This window comes from Microchirus variegatus (assembly GCF_963457635.1).
Source record: "Microchirus variegatus genome assembly, chromosome: 13".
Taxonomy (NCBI): domain Eukaryota; kingdom Metazoa; phylum Chordata; class Actinopteri; order Pleuronectiformes; family Soleidae; genus Microchirus; species Microchirus variegatus.
Window position 1 is genome coordinate 8,184,192 of NC_139814.1, and position 20,374 is coordinate 8,204,565.

General features: G+C 39.6%; 1 protein-coding gene across 1 annotated transcript in view; it reads right to left on the reverse strand.

The window, feature by feature from the left end:
* Positions 1–19,813, reverse strand: part of osbpl10a (oxysterol binding protein-like 10a) — a gene marked incomplete at its 5' end in the record, with an annotated part of 94,794 nt that extends 74,981 nt beyond the window's left edge. The window contains one exon of the mRNA XM_083900264.1: positions 19,527–19,813. Within this exon, the coding sequence (XP_083756390.1) occupies positions 19,527–19,813 (287 nt within the window). The remainder of the gene's footprint in view (positions 1–19,526) is intronic.
* Between the last annotated feature and the right edge of the window lie 561 nt (positions 19,814–20,374).

Genomic DNA, 20,374 nt, shown 5'->3' on the forward strand with positions numbered 1-20,374 from the left:
GATATGACACTATATTGCACATTCTTATAACCTGTGTATATGCTGTATGTATGCTGAGATAGGCACAGCACCCCCTGCGACCCTCTGGTGGAGGATAAAGAGGTAGATAATGGATGGATGGATGGAAAAAAGCAGCCGAAATACTCTGTGTTCTGAGAGTTAAACTTTTGGCATAGATTGAAAACATTGACATTGTCTTTTAGTAGTTGTTTTCATAGTTAGCCCCGGGAGGTTAAGCGTTGTGAGGGGACAAAAGTGGAGCACTGCTGTGTCCCTCTGTGCACTGTGTGTAATTCAGCTCACTTCATACTCTTGGTAACTTAAACTGAACATCTCCAAACACTGGCTGACAGCTTACCGAATATAGTTGAATTGAAATCATAAAAAAAACACATTTTATTTCATAGGATGTCACAGTGCAACATCACAGTATAGCTGTAGGTGATAATTCAAACTTTGAAACTTTAAAACTCCTTTCAAGTTCAGACTATACAGTCTAGATGAGCATTAGACTTTGTCAATTTCCATATGAACGCAGCCTGGCCTGCATCTCTGCAACAGAGACCTTATGTTGTTTTATGGTGACAATGGAGGACACAGACCACCATAAAGGTCCTCTCGAGTGGACAATCATGTCAATGAAACATCAGATAGGCAGCATTTGTCAGTATTTCTGCTTCTACACAATAAATCTGTAAAGATAATCTCACTATTTTCTGCAGAGAATTCAAGAAAGAGCATGGGTTAAAAGATAAGGATTTAATTGCATCTTTCAAATGAAGATCAAACAAATTAACCCTGCCCTAATAAAGATACTATAAGCGAGGTGATATATGAAGTCAAATGGTTAAAAACTACTGGTCTGAGGCTTAAATACAACACAGAACCACTGCATCAATTAAGAGAGAGTTGATATGTGAAATATCATAATATTTCCCCTTTGTATCAATATTTCCTTACACCCCTGCTCTGTGCACGTTAAAGTCTCCTTTAACCAACAGGAAGCTCCATTCTAAATGACTAAACGTAGCCATTAGTGCAGCTATCTTTGGCAGAGTCCACAGCTCAGGGTGTGGAAAATTAAAGCCCACATTTTCCTCTTTGTGATTAATGAATCACATTCGATAACTGTGTAATTGAATCTCTGCCTCAGTCATCGCAGGCCGGAAGATTTAAAGTGAACCGGACACACACACAAACACACACACACACACACATTACATACACATACACTGAGAGAGATTTCATTTCCTGTGGCCAGAAAGGTTTGTGTATGACATTTGAGAAAGCAGCCTGTTCTGGTTCTGCTGCTGCTGCACTTCAGTGCCGGTCACAGCAGCACTGGCTGCCTTTGGCTGTAACCTTTCAGTGTTTGTGTGCAGTGACCTGTGGTCACGGGGGTCGTCTTTGTCCACGTCTTCTGGCTGAGCTCACGGTCACACACACATGCCGACCTCTTTTCCTCACAAAGATTGACCATTTTTAACAATCTATGTCGGTCCCTTCATCCACGTGTAAAGACGCCTCAGTATTGATCAGGAGCTTTGATGGAGCAGCTCTGTCCTGAGCACAGACACAGCTGTTGTTGTTTCTTCTTATCGTGTGTGGACTTTTTTCACCTTTTTAATCCAAAGTAACACATCAATAACAGCTACAGCATGTTTGTCAGATACGCAGAACTCTCGGTGCCATTATACTGTAGCCAGTTGTGATTTCTACAATGCTTTCACAGCCTTATGACAGAGAAATGTAACTGAGATAGAGTAGCATGAGATGGCCAAAAAGGCCATCATGACATCCTCCTGAGTGAGTGTGAAAACAACAGTGTTTAACACTTGCTAAACAAACATCCAGAGCTCTTATATGGGATATAAGTGAATTAGCACAATACATAATGAAAAACTGAAGAAAATTATACCGTTATTGTTATTGTTATTGAATTATTGCTTCATAATTTACACTTTTCCGTAAATTGATATCTACTAATAAAAAGAACACAAAAACAACCGAAAATATACACATCTTGATTTGTGAAACTAATGAAACATGGAACTTTAATATCATGGCAAACTTTTAAAAGCTAATAACAATAATGAGAATTGTCAAGCACCAAAGCATTTCTGCACTGATTATTCTGCAACATGTGAATTTCAAATGACAATTCCTCATTAATAAATGCATCAAATAATAATTGAGGCTGAATATTTTATGATTATAGCCATAAACAATAATTGCTATAAATACAAAATACAACCAAATACACAATCCTTGAACTATGAAACTAATTTCTACATAAAATGTACATATTTTAAGTCTTGCATCTTTTGTAAATTGATTGAAGTCATCATTGCTTAAATTCTAACAAATAATGATAATAATAATAATAATAATAATAATAATAATAATGACAGTTTTCTACACTGATTTTTCTGCAGAACCATCATTTTAAACACTTTTATCATCGAACTGAAAACCTGGTCACAAAGAAAAGAGTCCTGCAAATTCATGGACACACTTACAGTGACAGTTTCTATTGATATAAATGGAGATAAAAATCATGGGAGCCGTCAGTGTGATTATAATTAATCTAGAGTCTGTCAATAATATAATACAATATATATATGTACATATATATATGTATATACATATATATATATATACATATATATATATATATAAAATTGTTATAGGTGCCCTTTATATAATGCCATGTGAGAGAAAATATCTTCATTAATAATCATATGGAACTGCTAAAAGCATCAAATCCTTACATTTAGTGGCAGATGTCAACAGAATTTCTTCCTTTGATGGATTAATTGTTTCGAGTGTAGAATATTTTTTTTAATTATATAAAAAATGACATCAGGGATTTCTCTAAAAGACGTCACCAGATGACGGAGCACATCCTTCACACGACTGTAGGCATTTTCCCATGAACCCTCTGCAGTTCCCTGGAGAGGATGTGCAGTGAATGCTGCTGTCAGAAAATTGATCCCCCACTCACAGCCTCGCCTCCTTCCATCAGGAGAGCTGGTGATTTATGTCGACCACAGCCGAGCGGAGAACGATCTGCCGGCGTCAGTTTTTATCCGGCCCTCTCTTATTCTCTCTCTCTCTCTCGCACATACACACACAGTGCTATTGTACACTTTATGAAGTCTTACTCCCGTTCGGTCAGCAGGAACTGTTGACCCCTCCAGGTATCACCAGTCAAACCATAATCCAGACCTTTACCATGATGGATGGCAGTTGATAAGCGAGGTTGGGTCTTACATTCAGTCATTAACTGTGCTGACATTAACCGACCTATGAGGCCACAGACTCTCTGACCTCACACTGAACTTTTAACCTTTGGAAACACAAGGTTTGCAGAAAGAAATTCAATGACCAAAATGATGGATTGACGGAACAATGGTGTTTGGCAGCGGCTTTACTGCATTTGTGACACCATTTACAGCAACAACAGCAAATCTGATATCAGTCAAGTAAAACTACTTGAACACAAACAGTGTGCACTAGATTATTAATATCTGGACTGTTCCATCTTGCTCTGAAATGCTTGCCTATATGTCTCTGTAGTTAAAGCTTTTAAAAGCTCTCTACAGTGCTCCCCCTACACTTTTGGAGAAAATATTTTTACACCACAGTAAACATTCATCCACTGTCAACCGCTTTATCTTAAAGCGGACCTTGACCGGAAGTTCCGATTAACGCTGTTTTTTAGTGTGTATCTGCGTCATTACCTTGTTTAAGAAGCCCTGAAGGTTCTAAACAAACAGTTCAGCCACTGCTGAGAACGCTGTGTTTTATTGTAATCTCGGGCTCAGCGAGATCTCTGAAAAAACCCGGTCCGGTTACGTAAACACCGGTTCTCCTGAACAGCAGATCCACCTGCTCCAGGCACTAGTCCGGGCACATCCGGTTGCGTCAGACAGTCATTTAGTCTTCAAAACTTCCTCTGACAGCAGTTTTCTCTGCTTTAATTTTTTGCCATGACGAATATTTAAAATAACGCTATCACTACCTTTATCTTATATCTGTGTGTGTGTGTGTGTGTGTGTGTGTGTGTGTGTGTGTGTGTGTGTGTGTGTGTGTGTGTGTGTGTGTGTGTGTGTGTGTGTGTGTGTGTGTGTGTGTGTGTGTGCGCGTTGTGAAGATATATCAAGAAGATCTAATGTGCAACGTAGTAAATGTACATTTTTGTTAAAAAAAAAAAAAAAACAGTATCACAAAAAGTTATTGTTCAGTAATCTGTATCGAGATGTGTTAAGATATTGATACAGTATTGGATTTTTAATGAGTATTTGATATGGGCCAATTTCCTGTTAAATATTGAATAGCCATTACAGGCATCAGATTCCAGTAATGTGTCACCTGTATTTTTATGACTTTTTGAGGCACATTTTCAATCCTACCATATCTGACTTTTTCCAGACAAAGAAAACATTGGATCGATATTAAGGTTTCCTGAATTCTCATCAAAAACAATAACCTCCAGCTCTGAAATGTTATCAATCGTCCACTCAAGAAAAGACAGAGCTTTCTAACACTGAACATCTTTGCACCATTAAACATAATTGCAAAAAAAAAAAAAAACAACAACTAGGGCACGCACATTAGCCTATATGAACAGAAACACCATCACTTCCTAATAGCATTTACATGAATGCTGCAGGGAACAGCTCGGCAGCAGAAAATGCATCTTCTTGCTGCTCTTTATGAAGATACATTTCAACAATGTTCAGAGGAACATGAGAGCAGGCGGAAACGAGTAAACCACACTGATTATTGGCAGCAGATGAGGCTGATAAAATGTGTTAACACAGCAGTGTCAAATGGATGATATAATCTAATCGATTCATCAGCACGGTAAAAGAAATAAGTCCTTCTCACAATTTATGCAGACATCACAACGCTGCTGACCTTGTGTTAGTCTGAAAACTCTGGGGATTAGTGTGTTCAATTTAGACAGAGACATTTGGAAAAACACAGCATTGACACTAAAGATGAGACGGTACAATATTCAATCCATCTTCTCCCGCTTTATCCTCCACACGAGGATCCACATCCACTCTCTCCTATGGTCAATTTAGAGCACGTGTCAAACTCAAGGCCCGGGGGCCAGATTTTATGTGGCCCGCGAGTGATTAACTGGTCTTAAAAATCTGTGTTAAAATAGGTCTATGCTGCTTAAAGGCGTGTGTTGACTATAAACTACATTACCCACAATGCATGGCGATTGCGTCGAAGTGACAGCGCCGTCACTAGATTGCAGTGTATCATTGTATATGCATCATGCGATGAGTGAAATTCAATAAGTAATAAATACAGACCGTTATTTAGCAGTATGTTAGAGTAGTTGCCTTTATTTTACATTTGGTTACATTTAGTTACATTTATTCTGTATGACAGTTACATGTGGCCCTTTGAGGGTAACCATTATGCTGATGTGGCCCTCAGTGAAAAAGAGTTTGACACCCCTGATTTAGAGCGTCCAATTTTCCACCCCACTGTCTTTGGACTGAGGGAGGAAACCGGAGAACCTGGAATACACAGTTCTACACGGGTAGAACATGCAAACTCCATAGAACAGGTTGCAAACCCAGGTTTTCTAGCTGCAAAGGCAAGAGTGCTAACCACTACACCAACCGTGTGGCTCAGTGTACAACATTAAACCTATTTAACCTCAAAATGGCGGTCTGGACCTTTTTACTTATTTTAAACATAAAAGGGCCAGAAAATGTCCTGTGAATGAGTGCATTTGTCAATTTGTCCTGATTAACTTTCAATATATGACAGTTATTTATAATTTACTGCATGTTAAAATTGTGTGTTAACAATTAAAATTTATAAAAAAAATAAAAATAAAAAATGTTGCTAATTATCAGGATAATCATAAATGAGTAAAACTGTTAATAATTCATGTGATGTGACTTATATTAAATAAAGTGTAGATTGTGTAGATAGATAATGATTTATTCTGACGTGTCACATTCATTCCTACGTATACAAACCAAATGATGGAACAGTAAAGTGAGAAAGCCCCGCCCTTCTTTATATCTTTAAAAAAATTTTTTAAAGCATGTCTGGAGAATTATTTCAATCATATCTTGAACTAGAATAATTTTTGGTTGTGCTAATGTTGACAGGGAATGTTCATATTACCACCTGCCTAACAGACGCCCACCCTTCCATTCCTCACGGGCCATTATCACTCACCGTCATGCACATGTCACATGACCACTTTACAGAGGAAAACCAGCGTCAGTCCCAGCTATTAGCGGTAAACACAATGTGGAGACTGAATTAAAAGCATTGCTGACCTTTTATTGACTTTGCTAATAGCTGATGTGCAGTTACATTCTGCATTAAATGCCACAACTATAACGATATGTGCTCGTAGGAGTCATTACGTAAATGTGCTTGTGTAATGAATTCCAGCAAATCCAGAGAAGGTGCAGAGTTCTTCACCAGAAACAGACTCGCAGTTAAAATACTCAGCAGAGACGAAACATCTGCTATTTGACTTCTGGCTGGTGTTTTTGTTTTTTTGCTGCATGTGATACTTAAAATTGGTGCTATTTTTCACATGTTATTGATGTTTGTGTATCGAGTCAATGTGAGCTTTTACATTTTATATTTACACTTTTCGCCTCTAAGTGGTACCCATTCAATCAGAATTGTTAATGACGTGATGTAAAAAAATATTCAGATAAGCAAACGCGCACAGCTGGAACTGTTCACAAATCTTGAAACTGTCTGACAGACAACCTGAAGTCTGTCCTGAGGCGATGAAGTTTAAGCTCCTGAACAAAATAAGCTCGTCTCTGCTGTATCCAGGATATGTAAATTTAATTTGTTTCTTTAAAATGACTGAGAACTAGCTCAGCACCTAGCAACTAGCTTCTCCACCTGTTTCTTCCTGTGTAGTGATTTCTTTTCCTGGTCTTTATAATTCACAGAGCATCTAAATTTACACTGGAGCACCAAACATCTCGCCTTATGTCTGCAAAGCCTGTGTTCTCTATCAGCACTTGAACTCACACTCGAGGAAAGATGTTTTTTAAATATTAGAAAGTGTTTTCTTGTGATTTTAAAGCTCACATAGAGTGGTCCTGTTGCACATATATGTTAGTTATGGAAGTCCACTTACATACATTAACTTGTTTTTATGGTCAAAAACCTCCTAGTTGCTGTAAACGAGCTGATAGAAATCCTCTTTTCTGACGCTGTTCACCAGCTGCGATATATTTCAGACAAACGCTTGCACCCAGAAGACAGACTGTGTTGTAATTGGCCAGTACCCGGAAATGACATATCAGCACACCCGCTCTCAGAAGCGCAGCTCCCCCCTCTGGAACGGTGGATGCACTGCTACTCATTATCAAAACATTGTTTTAACAATGAAATGTTTGTTTAGAACCTTCAGGGCTTCTTAAACAAGGTAATGACGCAGATACACACAAAATAAACAGCGTTAATTGGAACTTCTGGTCTAGTTCCGCTTTAAAGTAAAGTGTCTTTAAAAAGAGTCTTTAAAAGTGCTTTATACATAACATGTATGATGATTATTTTTATTATTATATAAATATTTTAGCAGGCTTGGCTATAAACCAAGTAGAGTACACTGAGCTGAACATGTGTATTTATCCAGCTACCAAGCACATTTTCTCCAATGCAAACACACACACACACGCGCGCACACACACACACAGCACCTACCACAACACTTCACTCTGACACATGGCCACCCACACTGTGGCAGAATTAGCTCCACTCAGGTCTGCTGCCCACCACGACACCACCTGCCAAACATCTTCCTCCAAATGACTGATCATTACTCCAGCAACACTCACAGAACCACTATTCTTAAAATCTGTGAGTCCACAGAGAAAGTAAGTAAATCCTCCTCATCCTAGTGAAAAAGCCTGATATCATTTTGAGATGATCAAAGGCTTGGGGAAATCCTAGTCTCCTGTCCATACAAAACTAAAATCAGCGTCACTACTAAACTGAAGCCCTGCAGGATCACAAAACACATTTACACTGTTTTTCAGTCCATTTCACATGAGTTTGATTGCGATAACTGACAATGATTTTGCATGGTAAACTGAACGATACTCCTCACAGTAGCATGGCGGTGTCTCCTACAGTAACACCTAAGGGTTTATGCACATTATGCTGCAGTTTCTTCTTTTGAACTGAACAGACAAAGATCTCTGGGCACAGACCTGGTGGAAACATCTGTCTCAGTGGAAACACTGCGGTTCAGTGGTATAGCGAGTTGTCTTTCAACTCGAATGTTGTGGGCACGACTCCAGTCTCCGCTCGTCTACATGCTGGGTAAGACAGTTAAAGGGATAGTTCGGAATTTTGGACATACTTCCGGTTCTAGAATAGTTTGTTCACCTGCTGTCATTGCTACAGACGCAGAGTATCCTGCAGTGCTATAGCTTCTTCAATCTCACAAAAATGGCCACTTTTGGAGAATATACTGATACTCTAGAATATACTAAGACTCAAGACAGCAGGTAAACAAACTATTATAGAACCGGTAACTTATAAGTGCAAGGTGATATCAGTCCGCCATAGCCTAATAGGAAGTAAGACACGCTGCTGCTGCTGCTGCTGCTGAGACAAAAAATCCTTCAAATTGCAAGGTTGATTTTATCAACACAGATATGTACATCAATAGTCTGCAGTTACAATTGATTTGCCTCGGGTGCACTGTGTAGTCGGTATGAGTGTTTTTAATGCCATGCTAGCACATACCATTGACTTGCTCTAGCCATAGCACCAGCGAACTCGGCAACTAGAAGAACTGAATGAAATTTCTTGAAAACGTCTCCAGACGTCTCCATCACACCGGCTGAGTTGGAAAATAGGTCTTATGTCCAAAATTCGGAACATTCCCTTTAAGCCTGCCCCAACATTTGACTTGATTTTAAAAGACACAACAAACTTTGTAACAGATTTTCAATGTTTTAGTCCAGAGAAAGCACAGACTAGATGATCCAGTCAAGACGCAGGACCAGACACTTGGCTTTCATCAAAGATTTCAGGGAGAAGATTCCATGGATTTGGGATCTCACAGAAACTTGTGTGATATAACATGATTTCAGAATATAAATCAACTTGGCTTGTACAAGTTATGGTTCTAAACAAAACAACAAACATCTGTTTCCCAGTCAACTCGCCCCAATCGCTGTTCCCAATGTTTGGGAAGACTCAAATGCGTCAGATTTTTTGGCCACATAATCTGTTCAAATCAGCCTGAAATCGTAAAGGCACCGACGATTATCAGAGAAGTGTCAGATCGGGACAGAGATCTGGCCAATTATCCTCTAGTGCGGGTCAGGATTTAACTCCACGTTGCTCCTGAAGCGTGGGTATAAGCGTGTTGCGTTTGATTTGGTATGAAAGATGTGTGATAGAAAATGTGCTGTGTGAATTGGTGAATGGGAAAACTGTTATGTAAAGCAGCGTTGAGTGGTCATCAAGACTAAAAAAGTGCTATATAAAGACAAATCATAGGTGTATGAATTAGTAAGAATTAAAAGAAAATGGAACAGAAAACATCAACATGAACATGAAGCCCCTTGATATTGTTGCAGAACATGTGATCAAACCATGGAGGTAGTGAATTTAAAAAACCCACCATTTACATTTTAAAAGATCTGATAATTCATCATGTGTAATGTGATATTGGTGACAAATGTGACTATAAATGTGGGCCCTGTCCTTTATCAACTTGTAGAACACTTGTTTGTCTAAAACAGAAAATAAATAAAATAAGTCATGGCAGCTGTAGGCTGCTGATGTCTCCATTATGTCTGAACATACTGTTGCCTTTTTGTTGCTTGGAAATCGTTATTGAATGGCCCATATGGTGCGCAATAAAACATTAAACCCCCTGTAATGAATTCTGGCTTGAAAGTAAAGCTTTTTATTACGTTACCAGCGCTTACCCAAAATAAAGTTTTAGTGTCATCCATTTCTCTTTTTACCTCCAGGCTAACACATTTCCCTCCTAATGAAAACTAGATTTTTAATGACACAATGGCTTCACACAACATGATAACACGAGACCGAGAATCATCCAACTCTGTTTTTTCCATCATGGTACAGTTTGGAATGGTAAAGCGCTGGGTCAGGTTTGTGTTTAGACTGAGAAGAGTATGTTTTCTAGGTAGGTGGGGTGTGGGCTGAGCCTGATGGCCGCATAGCGTGACGCCGTACCAGTGCAACAACAACAACAACAACATGTGACGATATCAAACGCGAGACAACAAAGGAGGCCATCCAGCAGCTGTTTATTTCTGTCTGGGTTTGTGTCAGTTTGTCTCGACTAGACATCAAACTTTGTATGAGAACAGACTGAGTAGTTCTTCATTAGAAGCAGTTTTGTTCCAGTGGAAATAACATGTTTCGATAAACAGCAAAATTTTAAATATAGTGTAGATTGTGTATTTCCGCTTGTATTTCTTGAAAGTCAGTTGTTGTTTTGCTCTTATTTTGGGGCTGGATCCGTGAATCTTGGTCGTAGAGTGATAAAAATGGTACCGTTAGAATCTGTGAATTCTCCGCTGTTTACATAATCACACTGACGCTCCGGTGCTGCTTTTCAATGTGTGCGCTGTAACAGGTTTTTTCCCCTCCTGCGGGTTTCCATCGATGTCTTAACTGTGTTTGGTGAACATAAGAATGGTTTATATGAGCTTTTAGCTGAGTTTCTGACCTTTCTGTGGGTATGCATCATGTCTGTGTTTGTCAAAGTTAGACATGGTTTTATGACGCTTTTGTCGTTGCGTCTGACGCTGCCCCAGGTAGCGGGGACATCAGTAAAGAAAAGATTATAGCGATTAAAAACATAACGCGTTAATGATGACTGTAATTAATTAATCACAATTAACGCGATCATTTGACACCCCTAATCAAAATAAGTTTGGTAGCACTAACAGCTCATATGATGTGGCTGACTGGAAAAATATCTGGGAGTTAGAAAGGGAGTGTTGCAATTCTGTTTTCTCAGCCACGACACAAGGAACCAGCCAGGTCATGGCTCTGAGTATCGCGATTTCGATTTCGATATGCATATGGTTACAGCCCTACTACGGAGTGATGTTTTTCTGTCGCCCTATCAGCTGACTGTACGTGGGTGGAGCTAGCCATTTTACTCTGGTAGCTCAATAGGGAAAGGTGTCAAAAACTGGAAAGTGTATTATTATTATTCCTAATGAAAAGGCAAAGAAATACATACTGTACTGTACCAAACCGTTCTACAAAGTGGAAACACGGCTTTAATCCTGATTCAGGAGTGATCTGATCAGATCCCACTAAGTTCAGGTCTGAACGAACCCCAATGTGTCCTGAGTAGATCCTCAGATCAATCACAAAAAAACACAATCATAGGTTTGAGGATGGTCACATTCCCGTGCATGCATGAATGTAATCTGTGTTCAACACAGATTACGGACCACCTCCTCAGATGAGGTCCTCTGATCTCCTGCAGTGTTACACTAGTCAGCACTCAAACGTTAATTATTTTCTAGCCACCATAATTATATCAACACAGATCAACACATTGTTTACTTTTCTAAAGGTTGAAAATTATTTCATATTACAGCAGCATGAGGAGCTTTGAATCAAACTAGGGGTGCACGATATGTTTTGGTAATGTGTTTTTTGCTGATAACTGACAGAGAGTTGTTCCCTGCACCCAACTGCAGAGACCAAGTCTCTTCTGTAGTGAAATTAAAGGAAAAGGTTTTTTTTTTTGTTTTTTTTTTTTTAAATGCAATAGGGCTGAAATAATTACTTGATTAATCAATTACTAAATTAATTGTCACCTATTTTGATAATCCATGAAAAGGTTTTAGTGTTTTTTTTTTTTGTTTTTTTTTTAATTAAAACATGTTTTCTGATTTTTCAACTTGTTAACTAATACTATGACCACATCACAGAGGACAGATGTTAATCATTTTCAGATACACATAAATGGCACTGTCTACCTACCTGTTGTGAGTGGAACATCCAGCATGAAGCAAAATTAGTAGGTAATGTTTTCCGTTCCCTCAAAAGGCAAAAAACAAAAACAAAATGTGATTGCATATTATTGCCTGACAATGATGCAAGGACTGTCCAGTCACTGCTAAGCATGGTTATAAGAAGTGACCTTTATGTGTGACTCAGAGATTTTCACACTGCCAGGCACTGGCACATGGTTCTCCCATTCAGGCTCCTGTCCCATTCAGAACCATTGAGCTTTCAGTGAACCAGTCCACTAGTTATCAGGAAACAAAAAAACAAAGTTCCACCGCCCTGTGTCATCAACAGTGGGTGTCGCTCACTGCACAACATGAGCCAAAGTAAACACGATAGTGGCAACGCAGCAGTTTGCACTGAGCTCCTGCCAGCGTTCCTTCTGTTCATTTAGAAATGTGTTCAATCCACTATGCCCCAAGTCGTGTATTGTCTCCTTCACCGTTTTCACCAGGATGATGTCCTTCTGGGTCACACTGCTGCCTCACAAGAAGAAGGTCACTGGTTCAACCCAGGGCCTTTCGGTGAGGAGTTTGCGTGCATGCAAAAACATGCATAGGTTGACTGGAAACTCTAAATTAACCTTATACCCAGTGGGATCAAGCGTGGCTAGCACTGTTGCCTCACAGCACGAAGGTTGCTGGTTTGCATCCAGGCCTGTGGAGTTTGCATGTTCTCCCTGTACTGAATGTGCGTAGGTTTTCTCCCACATGTCCAAAATCATGCAGAGGTAAATTGGTCACTCTGACGTCCCGTAGGTGTGAGTGAGAGAGTGAATGGTTGTTCGTCATTATATGTTTGCCCTGTACGGTGGCCTGTAAGTGCAACCTATTATTACAAAACATAAAACATTTGTACAAATCCCAAAAGAAATTTACAATGAATTTGGGAATATACCAAATTCTACAAGTGACCCAGAAGTGATAAAGAGAGCGGGTAATGTTTTTTTTGACAGTAAAACATATAATATTTAACAAACTATTTAACATACAAACTGCCAAGACAAGAGCATTGTGGAATTAAAAACATTCATTATATCTTATAGAATTAACTAATACGGCTAATTATGGCAAAAGTTTGATGTAAGAAGTAGTAAAAAGACGGAGTCAGTGCCTCTTATTTTGAAAGCCAGGTTGAAAGGAAGTGGTGCTATATAAGATTGGCTGAATGAATGTTGTGTATGAAGAACAAAACGTTCTGTCAGTCGGTCACTGGTTCGCATCCCTTTTGTTTATAGCGGAACAGCATCCGTATAAATCGCTTACGGGAATTGTGAGTTTCGCGTCCTGTAAATTAGTTACCGGAAATGTACGTTTCCTTTCCGTCATTTGTAATAATGGTATGCACTTCAAGGTCAACTTGTCCTGCGATGTACTGGCACAAGTGCAGGGTGTACCCGGCATTTAGCGCTGTATCATCTGCGGTTGGCACCAGCATCCCCGCGACCCTCATGTGGAGGATAAAGTGGTCGACAACTTTTCAAGGTTTGCACACTCCCAATAAACATGTGGTGTGATTGCAGTGCTTTTCAGTTTCAGGCTACATATTCAGGATTCTTTTTTTTTTCGATGCTCACTATCTGTGTCGACACATTTACTGGAGCTCCAGGCCTCGGCCAGCTCTGGTCAATGAACTGAAAGGATTTTCCTTGAAAGCGAGAGCTTTTGCCTTCGGGCAGTCTGAAATTGAAACAAGACAGGCGCCTTCACAAAGAATGAGCTGATCCGGCTCAAAACGCTACCTGCGAGGTACGTTTGTTTACATTCTGTGTCATGCATTCAAGTGTTTGTGTGAGCTGGAGCAACAGGCGATAACCCCATGTGAACACCACAGACACAATCTACTTTTTGATTAAACACCACCTTGTTTTTTTTCACTCCCTGAAATGAACATGTTTGTCTTTTCTAGGAGGGTTCATCATACACCTGTCGTCTGAACAGGAGAGCAGAGAGCGGCCGTTTATTCTCCCCACCTCCGCCTGTCTATACCCACCCGTCTCACATATCTGGCTTCCAGCCCAAAACCATGTACACAACAGTCTCAGCTTCCCCTTTGTGCAGCACCATTACATCAAGGCACCGCAGCATCAGTTATGTTTATGTGCGGCTAAACAAAAGAAGTGACTTTGTTCACATGTGAAACATAAATCCTCTATAACTCTATATAATTCTGTACAAACATCAGGATAAAATGAAAACTGTTTATATTCAACCTTCAAATTTCAAGACGCTTCATGTGTGGCTCACAACAATAATCAATATAGGTAAAAAATACATCGAAATAATAATATTTATGCTGATATTTGACATAATTTGACAATGAAAGTGTTTGTTTTGATATGGAACGATAAAAAGTTCACAATATAAATGTATATATGATTCAAATCCAATATAGTCATTAAAGGTCACATAGAGTGGTCCTGTTGCACATATGTTAGTTATGGAGGTCTACTTACATACATTATCTTGTTTTCATGGTCAAAAACCTGCTAGTTGCTGTAAATGAGCCGATAGAAATCCTCTTTTCTGACGGTGTTTCCCAGCCGCGAGATTTGAGACTCAACTCTCTCACCCAGAAGACAGACTGTGTTGTGATTGGCCAGTACCCGGAAGTACACCAGCTTTCAGAAGCACAGCTCCCCCCTCTGGAACGGTGGAAGCACTGCTACTCATTATCAAAACATTGTTTTAACACTGTTTAAATATAGCTTCTTCACGACTCCCCGCCGCAGTCCCTTTTATGACTTTGACCCGGAGTCAGACCCAGAGGCAGAAGACACTGTCGCTCGTGAAACACCTCCACAACGGACGTTATTCTTCTTCTGTGGTTCAATGTACCCAACCGGATGTGCCCGGACTATTGCCCGGAGAAGGAGGATCTGCTGTTCAGGAGAACCGGTGTTTACGTAACCGGACCGGGTTTTTTCAGAGATCTCGCTGAGCCCGAGATTACAATAAAACACAGCGTTCTCAGCAGTGGCTGAACTGTTTGTTTAGAACCTTCAGGGCTTCTTAAACAAGGTAATGACGCAGATACACACTAAAAAACAGTGTTAATTGGAACTTCCAGTCTAGGTCCGCTTTAAGAAATAACTCACAAGTTGATATTAAGTGGCAGCGGGCCACATGAAATTGATTTGGGGGCCGCACGTTTGAGACCACTGGGTTAAGTAACCTTTTTTTAATTTTAAACACATTTAAATCACAGGGCAGAGATCAACCAAGGCACAATAACACGCCGCTGTAAGTGCAAGAAACATTGCTGAGGTTCCCTGTGATTCATCAGCAAAAGAAGATCAGACAACCAGGGCCACTAATATGTGTTTGGATCAATAAAGTAAACCAATGAGCCTGCAGCAGGCAGCACACACTGGGGGGTGAACACCAACAGACCATTTTATTAGGAACGCCTGTACAACAGCTTTATATTACACCAACTTCTACCTTTATGTATCTGCAGCAGCTGATTGTAAGTCATTGATTAATAATAATTGGTCAATAAACTGGTTATTTTGATACTTTTGATTTTCAAGACTCAATTTAAAAAAACAAAACAATGGTCATTGAATTGAAAAAGGAAACAGGGCGTTAATCAATAATGAATATATTAATTATTTCAGCTCTAATTAAAAGTATTGCTGTCAATTTGTGGCACAGATGTTGTTTCAGGTCCATTTCTATGATGATATAGTGATGTTTTTGTGATAAAATGTGGGTTTGTTGAGCTTAGAGAAGCAGCTAAGGAGATGCACTCAAATTGTATTAGAATCAATATGGCCTACTGCAATTTTCAAATCTCAGAAGGCTCAGATATCTGCTAAAACCAAAATGCATTCAAGAAACCTTGTAAATTTCATCACTTCTATAGTTGACTAGCTAAATGTTTGCTGCCACTGCAACTTGTATGTACCACAAATTAGGTCATCATTAGAGTAGAAAGATTTGTTTTTTTGTTTTTGTTTTGTTTTACAATCAGTGATAAAAAAAATAAAAAATAGAACAACTTTTTTTCTAATCAAGCAAATAATCGATTGCTCCTAACCTAACAACAATATCAGCCAATTTAATAGCATTTAAAGTACATGGACTTTTCTCAAAGTGTTTATGTCTTTTCTAAAGCCGCTATGGTTTTGTCCGCCTCATATTGTTATTCTCACTGCACCTATTCAACGATTTTCAGCCACAGCAGTCGTCTGTATTCAGGGAAGAGACTTTAAAAACCCACTGTGCACTATACCTGCCTAACACCAAACAGCAGACAGACACAGTTAAGAGATTAACCAGCCAGCACAAATAGAGGAGCGTTTAGCAGCTAAAGAGCCAGAGATTTCCCTCAGGAGTTAGTCGACCAAAAGGAGAAGGTCATTGTTGGGTCACATGTGGCCACACACACAACTCCAAACGAATGCTAATGCTTCTCAGTGACTGTTTGTTCAGAGTTTATCCATATTGACATAAGGAGTAGAAGGATCAATGTTGTGTTAAAAACCAGTTTGATGCCAAATAGTGTGAATATTTTACAGCTGCAGATGTTAGGCAATAAATGAATGAGGTGATGAACTCATTAATCACCAATTGTTTGGATGATTGATTATTTTTGTTGTTGTTTTTTAACAAAAAAATGTATTTTTTTGTAGTTTTCGGTTGAAAAAATGTGATTGTATATTCTTGATTTTGGAGCTTTATAAAGAAATACATCATCAATTGTTGTAGACCTACACTGGGGGTTCATAACAGACATATGTTCTAATATACTCTAATGTAGGGCTAAAAAATTATTTCATTAATCAATTAATAAAGTCATTATTAAAAACTATTTTGATAATCGATAAATAGGTTTGAGTGTTTTATAAAGAATTAAAACAATAAAAGTTTTCAGATTTTTCAGCTTCTTATATGTGAATTGTACATGTTCTGGTTTCTTTGCTCCATATAACAAAGAAATCATTAAAACTGATAAACATTTGAATTTTTTTGAATTTTCTGACGTTTTAAGGACCAAACAAATATTCGATTGATCAAGAAAATAATTGACAGATTAATCCCTAGTCTAATACAAATAGGACTTAAGATATTCAGATATAAATAGTAGTTATTATGGGTGGAAATGACAGGGTACCTCACTATACGATGCACGATGCCAATAATATGACAATACAACTATTCTGTGATAATCAATATATAATCATATAGCGATACATCACGATATTGGTCTAACTGAAGAAAACAAAACCTCTGTGAAAAGTTCAGGGAGTACCACACAATATGATATGTGAAACATGGTCCACGATACCAATAATATCACGATAAGTTAAAAGTAGAGGATTTCTCTATTTATTCACAATATAGCGATAGGTCAAAGGTCATAAGGTCTAAGTATCGAACGTGGATGGAGCATTATCCCGCTGTAAACTCCCTCTTCTTCAGTAACTTCTGCCCAAGTTTACCTCGTTCATTTGAGCAGTGCCACCTTGAGGTGACATGAAGTAGTGACGCCAGACGAGTGAAAGTGACAGAAACTGCCTTCATTTGTTAATTAAATGATCGATATTTTCCCTGGTCTATGGATTATCATATTGCACAAGGAAGGAAAACAATATATGAACAAATCAATAGTTTGACCAACCCCTCGTAGTTACACATTATATAAGTCAATCACGACTCATTGCAGCTTATCTCTTCATATACTTTAATCTGAGTCTTGTTTGGTGGTCAGTGAATAAGTTGGCAAAATATAATCACTGGAATATAATCAGACCAAAAAAAAAGATTAATCCAAGAAAAAAATTTAAAGCCGTAGAGCACAACTTCTAATTATAAACAAATGACTGCTACATTCAAACCGTGAGTTCAAATGAGCTTACACAGCGATGATTAAGTCTATCAGCTCCACATGACTCTTTCTGTGTTTGTCTGTGTTCGGAGCTCATGTTGCAATAATGAAAACACAAAAAAACGCACTCATTCAGCAGTTTGACAGGATAAATGCTTCTTATCCTCACCTGCCCCCTGCACTGCTACTCTATACACACAAATGCTCTGTCAATCAGGTCTGATAGTATAGATAATCTATAGATAGATTTTGTGTTCTGTTCACAAATACCAGAGGCTGAATATGTTAAGATTAAGATCCCTTATTAGTCCCGCAAGGGGAAATTTCCAATTTATGCATTTAACCCATCCATGAGTTAGTGAACACACACAGCACACAGTGAGGTGAAGTACATGCTAACCCAGAGCAGTGAATAATAACATAAACAACAACAAAATCACCAGAAGTTATACACTGCAGCTTTAAATTAAGTCAATAATGAAAATAATTGTATTGCCACAATACTTATTGGTTATTGGTTCAAATCCCTAAATGGGTCCAGGGCTGGGATGGACTGATGACCTGTACACAGGGTGTACAGTACACCCTTTGCTCTATGTCAGCTGGGATTGGCACCAGCACCCCCCCGACCATCATGATAAAAACAGTAGACGATGAGTGAGCGATCAATTTGATTCTTGTTACTTATCCAACGTTGCCGACAGAACGCCGTGTTTTGTCACTTGGACTGTAAACAGAGACGGGCGTCACTTGTGGGTGTGGTAATCATCGACTAATGAGCGGCTACTACGTACATAAACTAACCAAACATGGAGGGAGAAGAGAATTATACATTTACAAGTTTCGAGGTCCAAACATTATTTCGACATTGTCTCGACCAAATGCAAGATTATTATAGTTCCACTGACTGTGTTGGTGAAGAGAAACATTTTCAACCGTGAAATACTCCACATCAAATGTGTTCAAAGACCTGAGAGGGCAGCACAGTATGGTAAAACTCATGGAGAAAATAGCCAGTGCAGAGAGAGGGAGGGCTGTGTGTATCCAGAAGCTGACTCAATGGGTTGTTCTTTTTCATGTAGTGTGTAGTTGTGTGAGGAGGTGTGTGATAAAGTTACTATTAATGTAACTAATTACTTTTGTAATACAGTCATTTACATTACACTTCCAGAGTTACTTGACCAACATTCTCTACTGTTGTGTGACGGGTTCAATGCAGAGGTCAGATTCACACACTGTGTGTGTGTGTGCAAAAAGGACTAATTCCAACATAAATATATCACATTGTGTCAATATTTGTCATTGTTTGTTTGTCAAAAAACAATGCGTTGGACATAGAGGCCACAGAAATCAGATATAAATGTTGATGACAAAGACAATCAGCAAGTGTTTACATATGGGGAGTCATATGTAAACACTGATGACATCATCAACATATGTGTCTCTGCCAATAATATGAGTTCATCATCAGCAGGGCCTGGTACAGTGCACGTGAACCCATTAACTCTCCACCTCCTCCACATGTGACGTGGTGGTAAAACTGCAACGTGGACGGAGCAAAAACACTAACAGAAAGCAGAAAGTGAGTCATGTCTGTATGTAAACTCTCTTCTCCTCGTTTTTTTTTTTTTTTACTCCATGCATGCTCTTACCTATTTTGCCAGCCTTGGATGAGGTTGGTGTATTTGCTCAGGACTCCTTCCAGCTGCCTCCTGCGCTGCTGCAGATTCATGCTGTTCCCCAGCACAGCTCCCCGGCTGCTGCCACCTCCTCCTCCTCCGCCTCCTACTCCTCCTGCTCCGCCGGAGCCAGGGCTATGCGACTCACTCCGGCCCACCGGCTTCCTCGTCGCTGACGATGAAGAGTTCCCTCGGTCTGTGGTGGGGGAAGAGTTTGGTTTGTTGGTCCCGTGATGCGGACTGCAGAGAGACTTGTCCATCCTGGCGACGGGACGGCGGAGCGCAGCAGGAGGAGGAGGAGGAGGAGGAGGAGGAGGAGGAGACAGGGAGAGAGGAGAAGCAGCAGCGGCAGCGGTAGAGGTAGAGGTAGAGGTCTGTGGTGAAGGATTCAGAGGAACATAAGTGTGAAACAGTGCTCAGAAGTAAAGCAGAGGACGTGGTTGTGGCTGCTGCGTCCCTCAGTGGCGAAGCAGGCTGACATGTTCCTGTGCCCGGAGTCTCCTGCTCCCTCCTCCTCTGCAGTGTGTGGAGCTCCAGCTCCGCTCCAGCGTTTTTCCTGCTGGGAACACAGGGAACAGAGCAGAGGACACGCCCACTCTGCTCTGGACCTGCCCCCCCCGGATGTTAAAAAGCAACACACGTCATCATATTTAATAAACTACCATATTATACATCCATGTAAACTACCTAAGAAAAGTCATGATCATGGATGTATAATATGAACATCCATGGTCATGATGTACGGTGGCCCAGCGGTGTCAGGCCAAATACGAAAGCCACAACACAAATACAAAAGCAAAATATAAAAAGGAGTTATAAAA